The following is an 18,034-nucleotide window of genomic DNA, read 5'->3' on the forward strand; positions in this document are numbered from 1 at the left end:
ATGGTTGCTATACGAGCAGCTTGATGCCATTTCCATGGGAACCACCACCTACTTTAGGCGGTACGACCACAAGGGGCCTTCTAAAAGACAACGGTTGGCAACAGTCCTCTCTTTTCTGCTTGAAGGGAAAAGAAGACGGGAGCACAGTCAGTCTTTTAACATATAGAACCTTTAGAGACTTTTTGAAATTATAAAGCAACATCACAGTTTAGTCTGTATCTTATTGTTGTTTATAAAAGCTTGATTATACTACACGGCTATCTGGAGGAGTCAAAGCCAGCTGGCGAAAGTCAGAGCCAGTCTGCAGATCTTGTCCTGTCGCGTAGTGTATGATGGGCACCGATTCCGTTTAACAATATTAAACACAATTTAAAACAAAAGAAATATATTTCGACTCCCATAAGAAATACATTATATTACCTAGAGGTCACTGCTGGTTTTCCAATCCCATAATAGTATCTCTGTACTGTGAATTTTTTTATTATGTGAAATATTTTAAATAAACGTCTTTGTGTAAATGTATACATTTTAGTTTCTCATTTTTATCATTAATTTTTAAGTCAAATATAATGGATGAATGAGGCCAAATAAACGAGAAAACAATCAAACAACACACTGAAAACAGATGGGCAGTTATTTATTGGCATATTATATTGGGATAAAGTATTTGTTTTAATTATTCTACAAAACAAAGTTTTGAAACATCAATTTAATCTTGTTTAACACTAAATGTATCTATTGATTTGAAAGTAATTCTTGACCAGACTTCTATTCTGGCTGCTCTGCCTGCATTAGGATTATGAAGCGCTTGCGCTGCGTTCCCAGCTCTGCTTTTAAGACGGATGTCCATCATTAATCATCTGCGAGGCCTGTGTAGTCTGCTGCTAATTTTCCATTGATTTTGCTGCAGTAATACCGTTCAGCGGGGGAATCTGCAGACCTGTATCATTGGTCTAAGTGACATGGCAATGAAGAAATGCATTTTGTTTCAACTGAGTCCTGCTAATGCAGGAGAGCATATTCAACATCTTATCCAAGTCTAGGGTTTGATTTAGGACAGGTCATTTATTGTATTTTGTCTGTACAAGGCATGTGTTTCCCTATCATTTGAAAACTCTTCAGTCTTTTGCAGTGCATCACATGCTCATCTTCAGTCCCTCTCTATCACTGGATTAAATGATAATTCAGTCTAAGTGCCGGTTTATTCGGTCCCGCGCCGAATTATATTTGCAGACTTATACTTTGAGTCTGAATAAAAATTTTAAAGTGCCTTTTTATATTTTCATTTCAAAAAGAATTGTCCTCATGTATCAGTCTTTACACTTAATATTACATGATTTCAGGGCAAACACACAGTCTCTTCATTGCTCTAAGCTAACTCGACTCCATAACGTAATAAAGTTATTATACATATTACTATGCAGAAGAGCAACAATAATCCTTGACTTTATACTGGATTATTGTTACTCTTCATTTATTGTAGTTGTTCAGTTAGTGCCATTAAGAGTTGCACAAAATATGTAAAACAGTTTGGACAACATCTTACAAATAAGGCCATCATAAGAGACACTTGTTCACTGCACTGCTGTTTTCACTTCTGCATTAGCAGTCGTCATTTCCTTAGATGTGTCTGCCAATCGACCAACTTTCTTGTGACTTTACACTTCTCAGCTTTTGGAAATTTCCCCTTTATAATGCAGCTAAGCACAGACTACTCTTGAGTATGCAAATTCATTGGATGGCAAATGTGAAAATACTGACCTCATAGTGTTTGTGTTAGAGACGGATTACTGAGTCATTTTCTCGTGAGAAGCACTCTTTATGATGATGTGAAGACAATTTTCTATAAGTTGTGTATTTATTAGATCTGCATTTAGTTCTGACTTGGCAAATCTGACTTGGCATCATTCTACTCCCCTCAGTTCCTTTAAGGGAACTGGGAGTCTCTTGGTAGATATAACATTGGTGAACTTTAAGCTTATAACTGTAGTTCTCCTTTTACTTGCACAGATGTTTGAGGCGGTTAGTTTCAAACGCCATACATGAAGATGCTAAATTGTAAGCCCTGATGTACAACTCTGAGTGTTCACCTAGGAGACCATGGAGATTTTTAGGTAATTAGTTGACTTTAATATTCTTGTTTGACTGAAAGTGATTTGTGTAGTAATTTTCATTTGATTTCAACATCTCTTATATGCAAATTATTTGCAAAAAGGCCTGAGAGCTGAAACATTTGAGTAAAATAAATTAAAAATAAAAAGATTTTAAGTTTTAAGTGCGAATCACAGACCTTGTTTTACGAAATTATTTGTAACAGTCCAAATGACCAAGGACTATGTATGTAGTATATTGTGCTTAATTGAATGCTTTATTGTTAATAAGTAATTAGAAGCTTTATCTATTACTATGGTAATGTATCTATTACCTTTTAGCCAAAATTTTTTAAATGTGATTCTCAGATCTTCTGGCATACGGTCAACATATAGTTTTGCAGTCAAAACATTATTACTGTTGCAATTGTTGTGAAATGTTAAATGTGTAAAAGGGATTTTGAACTGTTACTGAGATTTTGAACTGTTATTTTTTTTGTGTTTTATAAATTCATTATCAATGCAACTACTAAATGTTAATAATACTGTCAAAGCAAAATGAAGGATTAATAACTATTTAAATAACTAGTTTACCTTAAAATAAAAATTACGGTTACACTATTTTAAGGTGTCATTGTTACAGTGTAATTATATATGTAAGTACTGAGTAATATTACTTAACTACATGTACTTATTATAGGATTAGGGTTTGGTTGAGGGTTAGTTGCATGTAATTATGCATAATTTACTGTTATTACTATAGTAAGTGCAAGTAACATATGTACCAAGGACACTGTAAAATAAAGTCTTGCCAAAATTACTTACTCACCCACACCTATAAGCTATTATTATTCTAATCTATTTCAAATAAACACATTTTAAAGAATATTTATATGCAGCTCAAATGCCAGTTCACAATGACCACGTCCAAAAATTACAAAAGTGCCATTAAAATAGCTTGTTCTGCAGTATATGCCAAGTCATATTTTATTTTATTTTTGTTTTGTACCTAAATTCCATTCTGTCCCTCACAATAACCTATTATATGACTTCAGAAGACTTGGAATATAGCACACACTTCTTAACAGGTAGAGTACTTTTATTGTATACTTTTAGGTCGTTTTTGTCCTTTTTGGAGGCTTGTATAGAAATATCTGTGTGAAACTTCAAAAATCTATTTTTGTGCTCCACAGAGGAAGAAAAAAACAGCAGCAACAACAACAACATATGGGTCGTAACTAGAGTAAATGACAGAATTTCTAGCAGAACTATCCCTATTACAACTTTGTTGTTGTTGTTGTTGTTGTTGTGTGGAAGTCATTTGAAATGAGGAAAAGCTAGAAAATCAGGCGAATGTAAAGTGAAGGAGAGAAATAGAGAAGTACGTACAGTAATACTCACAAGCACATGCACATACATTCACCAGATTAAAGAGCCAATTAGGAGGGAGGGAGAATTAATGGCAGAAGCCCTTCTGTTTCTGCTTCACTGAATTATTGAGTGTAATCATCCAGGCCTTTAATGGCTGGTCCGGAGTGGAATTAATTTGGGTGGTGTGGGATAAATAATGCATTATGGGTAAGGGTGGATCTGAGCGTGTGCAAGAGGTCTCTCTCTTCCAGCTGCCTCTGCATGATTAGGGTGGGAGGGGCCGGGAAGCGTGCCGCTCAGTGCAGTGGGACATGAGAGAGAGAGAGAGGGGAAGGGAGGAGGGAGGAAGACAGATGCTGTCCAGAGCAGGCGAAAGAGGTGCAACAGGGCGAGGCTCAGGAGGAGAGAGTAGAGTGCGGATCCCAACATGTGGATGGAGGACAGTGTTGCTCTGCTATGAACACCATGTTAAGCCCCAAGATTAGACAGTCCAGGAGAGGTAAGACTAATATGATCTGCCTTTAATTCTCAGCATCACTGTCATGCGTTCCCATCCATAGAAACACCCTCTTAAAGCTGCGCTCACTACCGGCTCATAGTCCGCTGATCTCATAGTGATGTGCTGTTGAGGATAGTGTATCTCTGAGGCTCCATGGCAGTGATCCAACACACTGGGCGGTTGCTTGGTAACATCTTTCAGCTTGATTAGTGGTTAATGAATGTAAGTGGTCTCTGGCTTTGTGTCACACTGCTTAACCAGGAAGTCATGATTCAGATCTTGACACATGCTAACGCTGATGTTTTATATTGTGATTTTGTTTGACTTTTTCGTACATGATGGTGCAGAAAACTCAAGGAGGAGTGTGATCATTATATTTCCATGTCATTTTCTATACATGAACTCATGTTCTATTCTTGGTCTATGATGAATTGTAGTCTCAACACTCAAGGGACTTAAAGGTGCAATAAATCATAACAGCTGAATGTCAAACTGTTTCACCTGCATGAGAAAAAAGCTTGCTGACAATAGCCTGTAGTGCTGTTAGGGCATACAGTATACTTAAACTAAATGTCATATAAAGTGTAAACAGCTTGTAGGTTTATTGATCAGATGGCACTTCACTTCACAAAAAATTGTTAGTTCATGATACCTAATGTATTAACCAATGAACAGTACTTTTGCAGTATTTTATGATTTATTTATTTTTTTTGGTTAATTTAGGAGTATTTATTTTAGGTTCAATTTTATTTCCACATCTATTAATGCATTTTTAACATTTCCTGTTCTATAAATTAACAGTAGTATTATTAACATGAAATAACAATTGACAAGTATATTTACGAATTAAACTAGTTTGTTAAATAAATTGGATTAATTATGATACTAAATTGAGCCTTATAGCGCAGTATTACCATTGAACAATTCTATGCACAAAACAGGTGTAATATCATTTTTAAGAGTTGAATGTATAATAATTGCCTGTTTTTTTTTTTTTTTTTGATTATTTCTCCTCCTAAATGGAGAATAGTCTTGTCTGCTTCAGCAGTTGTGCAGGAGGCTGTTTGTAGATTGATTTCTGCCCTGCTGTGCAACATAAAGCAATCGGGAGCATTTGAAGCGCACTGTCTGTCTGCTGGGCTCTGCATTTGTCATCTTGCATATGGATTGTGTCACTTTTGATGAGGGTGTTGGGTTTGCCGTGTTTTAAGCAGCCACAGCATATATCCCAGCGCAGGGACACGGCCAGGTTTCATTTGCTGACTGGTGTGTCATTCTGAGTGTCAGAAAATTAAGTGGATTTACAATTGCCTTTTAATTTTGTGCTGTACTTACGCTTGATGTGTATGTATATGTGTGTATACATATATGTATATGTATATATGTATGTATATGTAAGTATGTATATGTGTGTATATATATATATATATATATATATATATATATATATATATATATATATATAATGTGTGTGTATGTGTATGTGTATGTGTATATATATATATATATATATATATATATATATATATATATATATATATATATATATATATATATATATATATACACATACACACACATACATATACATTATATATATATATATATGTATATGTATGTGTGTGTATGTATATATATATATATATATATATATATATATATATATATATATATATATATACACAATATAGTAAAGTTCAGACTCTTTAAGACATATTACAAATGCAAAGGTGAACTCATTGTGCATCTTTTTAGGAACTTGTATTAGGCATTTATATATATATATATATATATATATATATATATATATATATATAAGTCCTGCTATAATCCTCAATACAATTATAACAGAGCTGGATTCAAGTCCATAGTGGAACTAAGGTATAATCCAAACCATAAGAGCTACACAAGATTCATTATTATTCTGTTCCTCATGCCATACTCAAGGTGTCCTCATAAAACATGTCTTGTACCAAACTCTTTATTACGAGGCTATTTTAAGCAGCCTGATCATTTCAGGCGTAGATTAATTCTTAATCATTCTCAAAGTCTTCATATTTAGTACCAGAGCCCTGAAAGGATATTTAAAGAACAGACACACAAAAGAAAGGCTCTTTTGTCATTCCCCCCAAAAAATGAGTCTGAATTAAATATGCATGGGCCTGGTCAGACATCCAGTATTTTTAGACTTTGAACATGTCACAGGAGCAGAAAATCCGACAAATGGAGGAAAACTCTGATGCTGACCCCTCTTCCCGGTCGGCAACCTGCATGTTATTGAGAGTTGGCCACTAGGTTTATGGGTAATAAGGAGAAACATCATTATGTGTGTCCCTGGAGAATGTTGTTTAAAAGGTTGGATCATTTTAGGGGCTTTTCTCCCACCCTCTTCCTTCCATTTGTGCTCTCTCACTCTTTCTCTCCCCATGAGGCTATGAGGTGTACATTTACACTGATGAGGCTTCCATTACTTACAGTGATTGAATCAGAGTGGCAGCGTTTGCAGCCCTTCATTCAGATGGGGAGGCAGAGGAGCAGAATGTGCAGGTCATTCCTGTTATACACTACCTTTATATTCTGTAACTTAGAAAGAAAGAACGTTTTGTAATTTAAGGAAGTAAAATTATAACGTGATTATTTATGGCAAGAGGAAAAAGGAGTCCTGTTAAATTTTCCTTATTAACAGGAGGGAAAAAAGCATTGTTCACTTATGTGATTCTGTTAACGTTTTATATATAATTTTATTCAATTTGTATATATTTTTATATAATTTTTTTCCATATTGTTATTTATATATAAAAAAAATCACAGAATATAAAAAAAAAATCACAGAATTCACAAAATCCATTTCTAATACTAAAGATGTCTGGCTGCGTCTGAAATCACATACTCTCTTGAGTAGGTACTTATTTTGAATAGTATACTTCACGACTAGTATGTTCTATGTAGTATGATATGAGTGTGTGTAGTATGAGTGTAATCCGGACCTATTACATTCGCCATGTTGTCATTATCATGTGACCTACCAGCATCAGTTATGTCGCTTCACTGTCATTCACAAATCCTCTCCAGTGGCCTCATGGGATAGTAAAGTGTTCATCATATGCACACTTCAGAATCTCGCCGGAAGTAGTAGGTCATCCGGGTACTTTTTGCCTACTCATTTATGAGTACTGTGAACATTCTTCTTTTTTCACATACTGTTTTTGCCTACTCTAGTAGGGAAGTATGTGATTTTTCGGATGCAGCCTTTGTGTTGATGTTTGTCCACCAAAAATGACATCACTTCCTAGATGATGTCATTGAGAAATTGGCTTGTGTTAGTTAAAGGGAGGTTACAAAGGACTAACATGATGAAAAATGAAATTGAGAAGTTGATTACCAATTATATAATAATAATAATATTTATTTTTATAATATAATATAATATTTCCAATGCAGTCATTTTTTAATTCAGTTGACAAAAGGAATAAATACAATTTAAATCAAAATTTTCTTAATATAATTCCAGTTTTTATATTATAATTTGCATTAAAATTACATAAATTGGCATTAAAATGAAAGAAATTACATTATTCACACAGATGTATAATTACAACTCACACGTTAAACTGTGAAAATGTGATTTAAATACATATTTTTAATCTTTTATCCAATAAATGACAAAATACTCTGAGCACATGAATATGCACTGCATAATAGGAATGACCCACTGTGGACCACTGATAAAGGCTAGGAAAAAAATCCATCATGACTTAGCAAATAAGAGCAGTGGACAAGACAGAAAGAGGGAGATCCAGAGTGATCCTGAACACGGCTGTACAAAGGAAGCTTGGGAGTGCACTCTCACATTTACTGCTATCCTGCTGCTCTCAGCACACCGGAAAGAAAGGATTGATTTTTCCCTTCCGGCCCACGAGCTGCTTGTGTCACTGGGCATGCCTCTCAAAAAACAGCTATCTTGTCTGATCAGATGTCTCTGGTCAACATAAGAGGAATTTAAATTCATGAATAAGCCCAATTTTTTTTTTGCTTTTGAGGAACCTGTCATAAGGCATACATGATACATCTTGTTTTCAGCTGTGGTGGGAAATTGCTGGCATTGCCAAACACATCTAATCATTTTTATGAGCATTCTGTGCATATGCTTGTCCAAACTAGTGGAGGCAAATTCACTTGGCTTAGATTGAGCAGAATGTAATTGTGACATATAATCTAATGTATGTATGTGTGTTTGCGTTTCCAGCTAGGTCTAAGAGCATGGTCATGGGGGAGCTCTCCAGGCCGTCGTCCCCCAGCCTCCAAGAGAGGGCGCTGAAAGCAGGCTGGCTTAAGAAACAGCGCAGCATCATGAAGAACTGGCAGCTGCGCTGGTTTGTGCTCCGGACTGATCAGCTCTACTTCTACAAGGATGAGGAGGAAACCAAACCACAGGTACAATGGGAGGAGGACAGACCAACCTGAGGACTTAGAATAAGGATACATGTTTTGTTATAATATCATTTATCTGAAATATAAGGTTGTCTTTTTTCCCCCAGCCACATTAATCAAAATAAAATCTGACCCTGTTGTGTCTAAACAGTGTGAAGTTAATGTTCCAAAAATAGATTTAAAAAAAAGAAGAGACCTTGACCTCTTATTTCATATCTGATCAATAACCCTACCTCTAAAAAATCAATATGTTATTCCTCTTACTGATTTAAGCATTGAGTGTGAGATAAATAATGACTTCACTATTTTCAAGTTCAACCCCTCGGCCCACAATACACACCATCTATTCTACAGGATATTGGACTTGTATCAGTGGGAGGGACAACACAACACTGTATTTTTGCAGAAAGTGATCCTATGTATGCATTTCAATGCATTAGATACTGTATTTGAAGTGCTTCAATCATTTTTGAGCCACTGTATGTCACAATTTTATGAATATATATACTATTGTTCAAAAGTTGTTGTTGTTTTTTTTATGAAAGAATTTTATAGGCCTACTTATATTCAGCAAGGATGCATTAAACTAATCAAATAGATAGTAAAAGCATTTTAAAAAATATATATATATAAAAATACTGTTCTTTTGAACTTTCTGTTCATCAAAAGTCAGATTCTACAAAAATATAAATATACATATTTCAACTGTGTTGGTAATAAGAAATGTTGCTTGAGCACCAAATCAGCCTATTAGAAAGGATCTATTTCTGAAGGATCACGTGACACTGAAGTAATGAACAATGAATGAATTGCCAACACAGGAATAAATTACATTTTAAAATATATTAGAATGGCAAACATTTATTTTAAATTGCAATAATATTTCACAATATTACCATATTTTTGATCCAATAAATTCAGACATTGGATACATTATAATTTATTTATTTATTAAATACTCAAGACACAATGCAAGAATTTGCACAAAATATAAACAATATTTTATAGCCAAAAAGGATTTTTTAAAACAACAGCTAAATACATTTATTTGTCATTTTCAACTCCCCTAAACCCCTTTTTCCTCGTTGCTACTCGTGTATTTTTTGTTTAAAATTATAAAAGAGTTCATGCAAAATAGTTGATACATTTATCTTTTGTTTGTGAGTTGTACGCATGTTATTTGATTTAGACTTATTCTGAAAACTAATCACCAAAAAGTTAGTAAAAAAGAAAAACTTAGAAAAATACTGAACTAAATATCACATATACACTAGGGATTCATTCTCCCCTGTCAGCGAGGCTTTGGAAACAAAGCTCTGTCCTCCAATGTCTCCATTACAGCAAGATGACATCAGCGTGCTGTTAGCCTGACAAACTCATTTGGAAACAGCATGCCCTCCTGCTTGGCTGTAGTGTAAGTCAAAGCATTTAGCGGATACAGAGCAGCTGACCTATGACCCCTAATGCAGCATGACTTTACTCTGGCTCGTCCATCCTTCGATTCGTATTATTCTCCTCTGGAGCCCATAAACTCCCTGTAATGCTCCTGCTCTCTTTCTCTACCCCCCTCCCCCCCGACCCCACCCCACCTCCATCACAGCTAAATTCAATCTCCTCTGCAGAAATGTGCCCAGCTTGCATTTGAGCGTGTAACCCTATAAGCATTACCCTTATCAATGCATACCCTCTGAAATTTCATTTAACTGTATCTGAATGGCAAAGAGGAATTTCAGAGCGATGCGAGCTTGCATTGCTGTGTTAATGCAGTGAAGGATGGAGGATGAGCTAAAGGAGGCTGGTGCATAATTTATGATTTGACTGTTGTGTCTAATTATGCATGACTCAGCATTACTGATTACGGTGTAAAATTGGGCCACGCACACAACAGAGAACTCAAATCACACAATTCCGTATCTGCCCTGAAGTACAACCCCCCATAGGTTCTTATTAGCAACACAAATCAATAATCAAATTACAATAGACTAATGGAACACTGATCTCCAGTTATCACTGCAGAGAAATTGTTCATTATGCTAATGCTTTAAAAGATAAAACAGCTTAAAATGTTGAACAGTTCTGAAACTGAGTGACTTGGACACGAACTGTGCTAAAGACGTGCCTTTCAGCCCCTCTTTTCACTGTAAAGTCATCTTTTCGGTCTGTTTCCCTCCAGGGATGTATCCCGTTGCAGGGTAGTCAAGTCAACGAGCTGACAGCCAATCCTGACGAACCTGGGCGGCATCTTTTTGAAATAGTTCCAGGTAAGAGATAATTAAATATTCCTGAATCTTTCTGTGGTCTGATTTAAAAACCATTTAAATGGTTTGTGGCATCAGGGCATAATCTGTGCATGTTATATTTTATACTCGCTTGCAGTGTGCTCTTGGTCCTACTTGAGGAATATAATGGCAAAGCAAGAAAACAAACAATTAAGGCACTGTGCTCACAGCACTGGTGGAGCTTGGTCTAAGCTTGGCCACCCCTTTGGCCACCCCTCTCACAACTGCTGTTTCTGTCTCTATTTTTATTGACAAAAATTGCGTTTTTTAAAACGCTTAACCGTCTCTTTAAGACCACAAAAACGTGAGACTTTTCAGACGCACGTACACTGCAACTTCACCTCAGCGCCAGGCGCAAGTCAAACGAGTGCGGAAATGTGCAAGTGCCGAATGAGCTTCAGCAGAACATCAGACAGTGATATGCACATAGTAAATAATAGAGTCAATCTTTCTCAACTGGTGGGTTGCAAGACCGTTATGAGTAAGTCGAATAGGGTGCAGTCAACAACAAACGTAATTCTCTTTTTTTCTGATGCTACTTTTATTTTAGAAGATGTGTGTGAAAGCTTGTGACAATTCTGTCAGATGCTGAGAAAAGGGCGTTGTCCTTATTCAGTTGGCTATCTTCGGAAAGATGAGATGTTGTCAGGCCAAATGTTAGTAAAACTAACTAACTTTTCTGTCATACTGCTGACAGCCGTTGTATTGTGCTTGCGGTACGCACATCACGCGCAAATGCGGCGTGCTGTAGCCGTAGTTGTCGTCAATTAACTCATGTAACAATCAAAAAGGCGATTAGAGCTGTCAAAACTGCATGCATGTATTTGTTATATATGCGTCACATGTGTCTGGATTAAAATATTCTGCTATGTGAGATCACAATATAAGGCACAAACTGACATGTAATGTTTTAATGTCCAAATAAATGTGAGCACTGTGCATTTGTACTAGACGATAGGCATTCATTTTCCGTTAATTTGTAAAGGACAAACAAAAATGGATAATTTTTAAATCCACAAAATAACTAATTTTACATTCTGGCAACATTACATTATGAAAAACATAACATTTTAGTTTTACATTATGTGCTGTTGACTTCCGCCTTGTTCACATTCTTGCACATGGGGATTCAAAAGAGAACTTTTGTTTTCCTTTTTAATTTAGGTATGATAGAACTGTTTCAAATATTTATTTTGACAACTAATATAGAAAGTTAAACTTTTTTTTTGACAAACTCAGAATTGGTTGAAGAGTTAATTGATTATATAAAACGCATTGTATTTATCTGCATGTTATCTCATCCATGAAGATGCAACAATGTAGAACAAGCTATTGGATATTTTGAGAATCAGAACCAAGCTAACTGAGCAAGTTGAACTTTAGCTGTGCCCTGTGTGTGCCCTTTTATTACTATTTAATTAATTTTAATATGAGGTGGTGGGTAATAATAAAAAAGATATAAAATTCCCTCAGTATTCCATGATTCCTAATTCACTACTATCTCAATTACAATTAAGTACAAATTAACTTTATTCAGTTGTGTAGGCACTAAAACAGTCCAATGAATACATTATCAAATTATTTTTTATGATAAAATAATGAAGATTTCTGTGCTACCCCAGACTGGTTGCTGGCCCTTGCCTGGCCACCCCTATGAAAAAATCCTGGCTGCGCCACTGGCTCACAGGCTTGCATATTGTTACTGATGAAATACAGCTTTCTCATTACCAGAGGTAATCACTAGAGGGCATGAGGTGTCCTCTGAGGATTCATGAAGGACATTTGTGAAGACTAAAATCCATTAATTTGCAAAAATGCTGACCACCTACAGTAACTGTGAGGTTCAAAAGTCTGAGACCGCATTGAAAATCTGTTTTGTTTTCTTTAAACCTTAAAATGAAAAAGATGAACAACAAATAAAAAATAAAATTGAAAATTATATGACGTTGAAAAGGAAAAGATAAAAAAAAGCATAATAATTAAGACATAAATTTAGGACATTGCAGCCTGAATGTTAGGTGGACATACTAATAATGTAAAATTATGAAATCTGAATGAATTTTTTTATTCAACTTTTGACTCAAGTTGTTATGATATAATGTAATGTGTTAACACATTTTCTTGTAGATTAGAAAATAATAATAGAATAATAATAGAAAATTAAACATAACACTTTACGATAAGGTTCCATTTGTTAACATTAGTTGACTACATTAGTCCTCCATTGACAGTCTATGCAACTACCACTTTGACGATCTCTTTATGAACTTTTTGAAGTGTCAAAGTGGTAGTTGCATAGACTGTCAATGGAGGGACAGAAATATCTCAGATTTTATTAAAAATATCTTCTTTTGTGTTCTGAAGATGAACAAAAGTCTTACGTGTTTGGAACAGCATGAGGGTGAGTAATTAAAAATGGTTAAGTCTTACTGGTTTGCCTGTTTAGTTGTCATTTAACTGTTTGCCACACGTTATCCAACAGTTATTCACTTTTGGAATGTCACATATGAGCAATAATATATGATAAGCCTGCTGAATTCCTAATTCAAAGCAAACAATCTGTTGTGTCACATGGGTCACGACTCACGCTACGGATGCAGCAGGATGTTCCCGTGGGACAGACTCTGCTGAAGTGTCTATTGTTTACGTGTACTCTGGGAACCTCTGCATATCATATCATTCTGCAGTGCACACCCTGACCCAGCATCTCATAAGCAAAGGACGTGACCTTAGTAAACCTTGAATTCGGTATGGAGTGTCATAGGCTAACTTGAGCTGTTGCAGGCAGTCCCCTCATATGGGGGCATTCCTTGATTTAAAATAAAGAAATTTGCATGTGTGGTCCACAGTGGAGATTCATGCTTTCACTGCATTCACTGACACATGCGTGACACACAGCTGCTTGTTGTCGAAACCCAGGAGAGCGATCATTGACTGTCAAATATTAGAAAATCTCATACACTGACTTTTTTCTCCACTTATCCGTGGCCCTAACAGTCGCCTTATTCATACCCTTCTGTAACTATACATTGCTAGAGACACTTCTTTTTTTAAACGTGATGTTAGGTTTTGATGGTCATTTTAATGATATTTTTGCAGAAATCCTGAATGAAAAATCTGTTTGCATTATGAAACTCATCTACTATAGGGTCAAATTTATATAGCTTTGGTGATGTTATTGTTGTTGTCTTTTTGCCTCTTATTGGGATATTTTTATTTAGGTGCCTAGCAACACGCTCGTCTTTGTCGTAAAAAGACTGATGAGAGAATTCTTTCATTTACAAGAAGTAAATATCACAAGCTGTTGCTACAGCAATCAAACCTGAACGTAAAAGTTCAACCTATACCAACACGTGACTTGGCATTCAGGACCAAGGTGTCTGTGTTATTTTCTGAGAATCTAAGCGCTTAGTCATAATTAACTTTAATACTTTAATGTGATGCTGAAGCAAAATCTAAGCATGAACAAGTACATGATGGAATGAAAGAAAAAAAAAGGAAAAGAATAAATCATTAATGTTATACACCACCGTTCAAAAGTTTTGAAGTCAGTAATATGTTTTTTTAATAAATACTTTCTTTCAGCAAGGATTCATTAAAATGACAGTAATTCAAAAGTGACGGTGAAGACATTTATAATGTTAGTGATGCTGAAAATTCAGCTTTGCCATCACAGGAATAAATTGCATTTTTTTAAAATATATTACATTGCAAATATATTAAAATATAAACAGTTCTTTTGAATTGTACTATTATTTCACTATATTACTTTTTACTGTTTTTATAAGGTATTCGCAATAGTTTTTAAGACTTCATAGTGAAACATAAACTGTCATTGATAATTTGGCATGAAGAGTGGACACAAAAACCCTGTGTCTTGGTGGTCTTGCATTTCAGATAATTGAAATTGAGATTAAAAGTGAATAAAGGCTAAATCCCCTGAGAGTTTTTGCACACTTCTTAGGAGTTCGAGAAAGAATAGCTCTTAAAAAGGCCAAACAAAAGGCAAGTCTTAGCATCTTCTGCTGAGAATGAAGCATGCATTAGTTGTTGAGATTCAACACTGGCCTCCATTTATAATTTATTTTACATTCTGCAGTTCATGTCTTACACCTTGACGATTATTGTCACCCCTATAATCCTTTTGCAAGGTGGACACTGAGCTTCTCGGTATAATGGTGTTTTGTTATGTACAGCAAACTAAACCCGCTTTCCATAAGTCCTGGTCTTTTTAAATCAGTCACTCAAACAATGGCTCTATTTACGCCTGGTCTCAACACAAAAGCATGACTGCAGACTGGAGTAGGAAGGTCTGATCTGAGCATGTCCTTACAGCTGACAGAAGCATCACGCTCTGTGAAGATTGCAGTTTGGTACATTAAAAGCTCAGATCTAAAGCCTTCTGGCAATGTGCAATAAAAGCATCTGTGTAACACACAAAGCCCCTTGTGGTCTCTGAAATGTCTTCAAAGAGGGGAAGTTTTAATTAATAAGCCGTTAGATTTAATAGGGGAAAAGATCCAGGCAACATGCAGAGATTTGTGCGTCAGGCTTACAGAAATGTTCAACCGCCCTCCTATGTGAAGTCATATCAACCCCCAACCACACACACACACACACACACACACACACACACACACACACACACACACACACACACACACACACACACACACACACACACACACACACACACACACACACACACACACACACACACACACACACAGATTGATTAGCCAGGTCTGTTTGTGTTTGGGGGGGATGTTTGGCAAAGATGAGCACTGTGGTGGCTCTGCTTATGAGGGTGAGCGAGGGCGAGTCTGACAGACCAGGGGGGCGGGGAAGAAAAAGGTTGGGAAAAAAAAGAGAGAACACAACAACTTCTTTTTTTTGAATGAATGAATGAAGCAGACGGAGGACTTGTTTTTCGGGTTTCTGGTGGTGATGGTACTGTGGGGTTCTTTGCGCTCTCTCTTTCACTTCTTTTTCTTTTACTCTCCTATCCTCTCAATCTTACTCTGTCCCATGCACAGTTTTCCCCTCTCCTCTCTCTCTCAATCGCATGCACCCAGCACACACCTATGTTGCGTATTTACCTTCCAGGAAGGCCAGAGATGTAACTAACATGGCACAGCTGTAGCGCTGCCCTCTTTGGCACCCGTGTGCCAACATGGGACTCGGTTGCCGCAAGCTGCAGGAGCACCGATCTGTTCACGCTAAGGGTAAGGACACACTTTCCTCATAAGGAAGGCAACTTATATGGATCGGTTTGTGAGATTTACCGTGGTGGAAGAACAGTACGGCGTTAATAGCAGGAAAGGAATTTATGGGCGATGGGAGTATTGTTCTTTAACCTGTAAATCATCTATGTTGGATCCAGCTGCGGCTTGTAAGGACTGTAACATCTGGAGTGTCCGATGCATGAAAAAGATCCAGGAAGCTGTGGCTTTGTGAGTTGTGTATTTTTGGAACGGGCTGTGAGGAGTGGAGCTGCTGCTGGTGAGGTAGTCTTGCATGAATGTGAGGGCCTGTAATTTTGCCTGAGCTATGCTGAAAGGTGTTCGTCTGCTCTCTGAGCTGAAACTGACACTTTAACCCTTTGCTTGCTCATTTTGATTCACATTTCATATGAAGTTAGTTCATGAATGGATGTGATGTACCGATACGGCTGTTTCTATTTGTATACTATTTGCAGGTGTATAAGTTTTACAGATGGGTTCCAGGAGGCACTAGGAAATGCTTTGATTTTGCTTTGTTAAACCAAAAGAGAAAATATGACTTTAAAAGTAAATATTGGGGCTTTCAGAAGATTTAAAAAATAGATTTAATTATTTGAACATGTTAAATGTAATTTATTCCTGCTTTGGCAAAGCTGAATTTTCAGCATCATTACTCCAGTCTTCAGTGTCACATGATCCATCAGAAATCATTCTAATATAATGATTTGCTGATCAAGAAACATTTTATTATCAAGAGAGGAAACCCAAGGTCTAGCTAGGACCAAGGAACAGGACCGGAGCACACAAAGTTTTAAATAATTTATTATTGGTACAAAACGACTAACCTTTCGACGCCCATGCGTCTTCTTCAGAGTCCAACATTCAGAGTCCAAAACATTTTATTATGTTGTAAACTCAAACACTTTAGTTTAGGGGCCAATTATCGCTATTATTTAGTTGCTTATTAGCATGCATATTATTAGGATATTGGCTGTTTATTAGTACTTATAAAGCACATATTAACGCCAAATTCTGCATGACCATATTCTACATTCCTTAATCCTATACTCAATACCCAAACTTAACAACTACATCACTAACTATTAATAAGCAGTAATTAGGAGTTGTGGCAAAAGTCATTTATTACCCTAATCTAAAGTGTGAACTTGAAAACAGTTGTGCTGCTTAATATTTTTGTGGAAACCATGATAAATGTTTTATTTATTTATTTATTTATTTATTTTTCAGGATTATTTAATGAATAGAAAGCTCAAAAGAACAGCATGTAATTTAAATGGAAATCAAATGAATGCTGTAGAATCACATTATTAATGTCTTTACTGTCACATTTGATCAATTTAATCAATGCATCCCTGCTGAATAGTAGCTATTAATACGTATTCAAATCTTATTTATTGTGTACAGTTTAAGTACTTGCTCTGTACTTGTTTCACTCTTATCTCACACATATTATTTCACTCGATTTACTGTCATTGTCCCATTTCAATATCTCAGCCATTCAAACTAATATCAAACTATGTCTATGTGCAGTTATAAAATACTGTAACAGGTTCTATATTTCTCACAGTGCTTCAGTTTAAAACTTAGCTACTTTTTTTTCTCACTTATACAGTATCGATTGTTTATAGTGTATGTATAAACATGTAATGGCCATTTTAAAAATGACAATGCTAAATATTATTCAGTATAAATAAGTTAAAAAGAACACATTTCTTTTTTGATGTCAATGAAGGGGTACATAAGATAAAAGTGGTTGAAACATTTTGTCCCTGCTTTATGTTTAAATGTAGACATAACCATGGATATCCCTCTTCTTAAGTTCATAATAATCCTTGAATTTCTCTACAAAGTAAAAACACACAGGGAGAACTAATGGCTGTCAGAATGTAGAAACTATTGTGGGTCAACTGATTTTATGACAGTGGGAGTCATGGGGGCCCATCAGGAGAGCAGAGACTCACCAAAGAGCGGCTCCCATCTTCACTAATCAGAACCAGAAACAACGGCCCCACAGAGAGAGCTAAACCAACAGCACTGATAAGAGTTTCCAAATGGCATATATTTGGAGCATGTTGGTTTTGCTGGTTTCTCTACATAAAGAATTCAAACACAATTGACACG

At 35.9% G+C, this 18,034-nt stretch overlaps 2 protein-coding genes across 5 annotated transcripts in view; both read left to right on the forward strand.

Moving 5' to 3' along the window:
• The window catches only part of LOC309486764 (uncharacterized protein), a 10,167-nt gene extending 9,643 nt beyond the window's left edge, over positions 1-524 (forward strand). Inside the window, exon 10 of the mRNA XM_082154198.1 lies at positions 1-524. This exon is cut by the window's left edge and continues 293 nt beyond it. Coding sequence (XP_082010324.1) covers positions 1-166 — 166 coding nt within the window. The 3' untranslated portion in view covers positions 167-524.
• A 1,017-nt stretch (positions 525-1,541) lies between these two features.
• Positions 1,542-18,034, forward strand: part of arhgap22a (Rho GTPase activating protein 22a) — a 30,360-nt gene continuing 13,867 nt past the window's right edge. Inside the window, exons 1-3 of one of the 4 annotated variants that reach the window (XM_082154192.1) lie at positions 1,542-2,114; positions 8,207-8,394; positions 10,565-10,652. In XM_082154192.1, coding sequence (XP_082010318.1) covers positions 2,069-2,114; positions 8,207-8,394; positions 10,565-10,652 — 322 coding nt within the window. In that variant the 5' untranslated portion in view covers positions 1,542-2,068. Of the gene's footprint in view, positions 2,115-3,834; positions 3,961-6,489; positions 6,508-8,206; positions 8,395-10,564; positions 10,653-15,439; positions 15,896-18,034 lie in introns of those variants that run through there. The other 3 variants (XM_082154193.1, XM_082154194.1, XM_082154195.1) reach the window with 3 other exon arrangements.

Source organism: Leuciscus leuciscus (genome assembly GCF_965113295.1).
Source record: "Leuciscus leuciscus genome assembly, chromosome: 22".
Classification (NCBI taxonomy): Eukaryota; Metazoa; Chordata; class Actinopteri; order Cypriniformes; family Leuciscidae; genus Leuciscus; species Leuciscus leuciscus.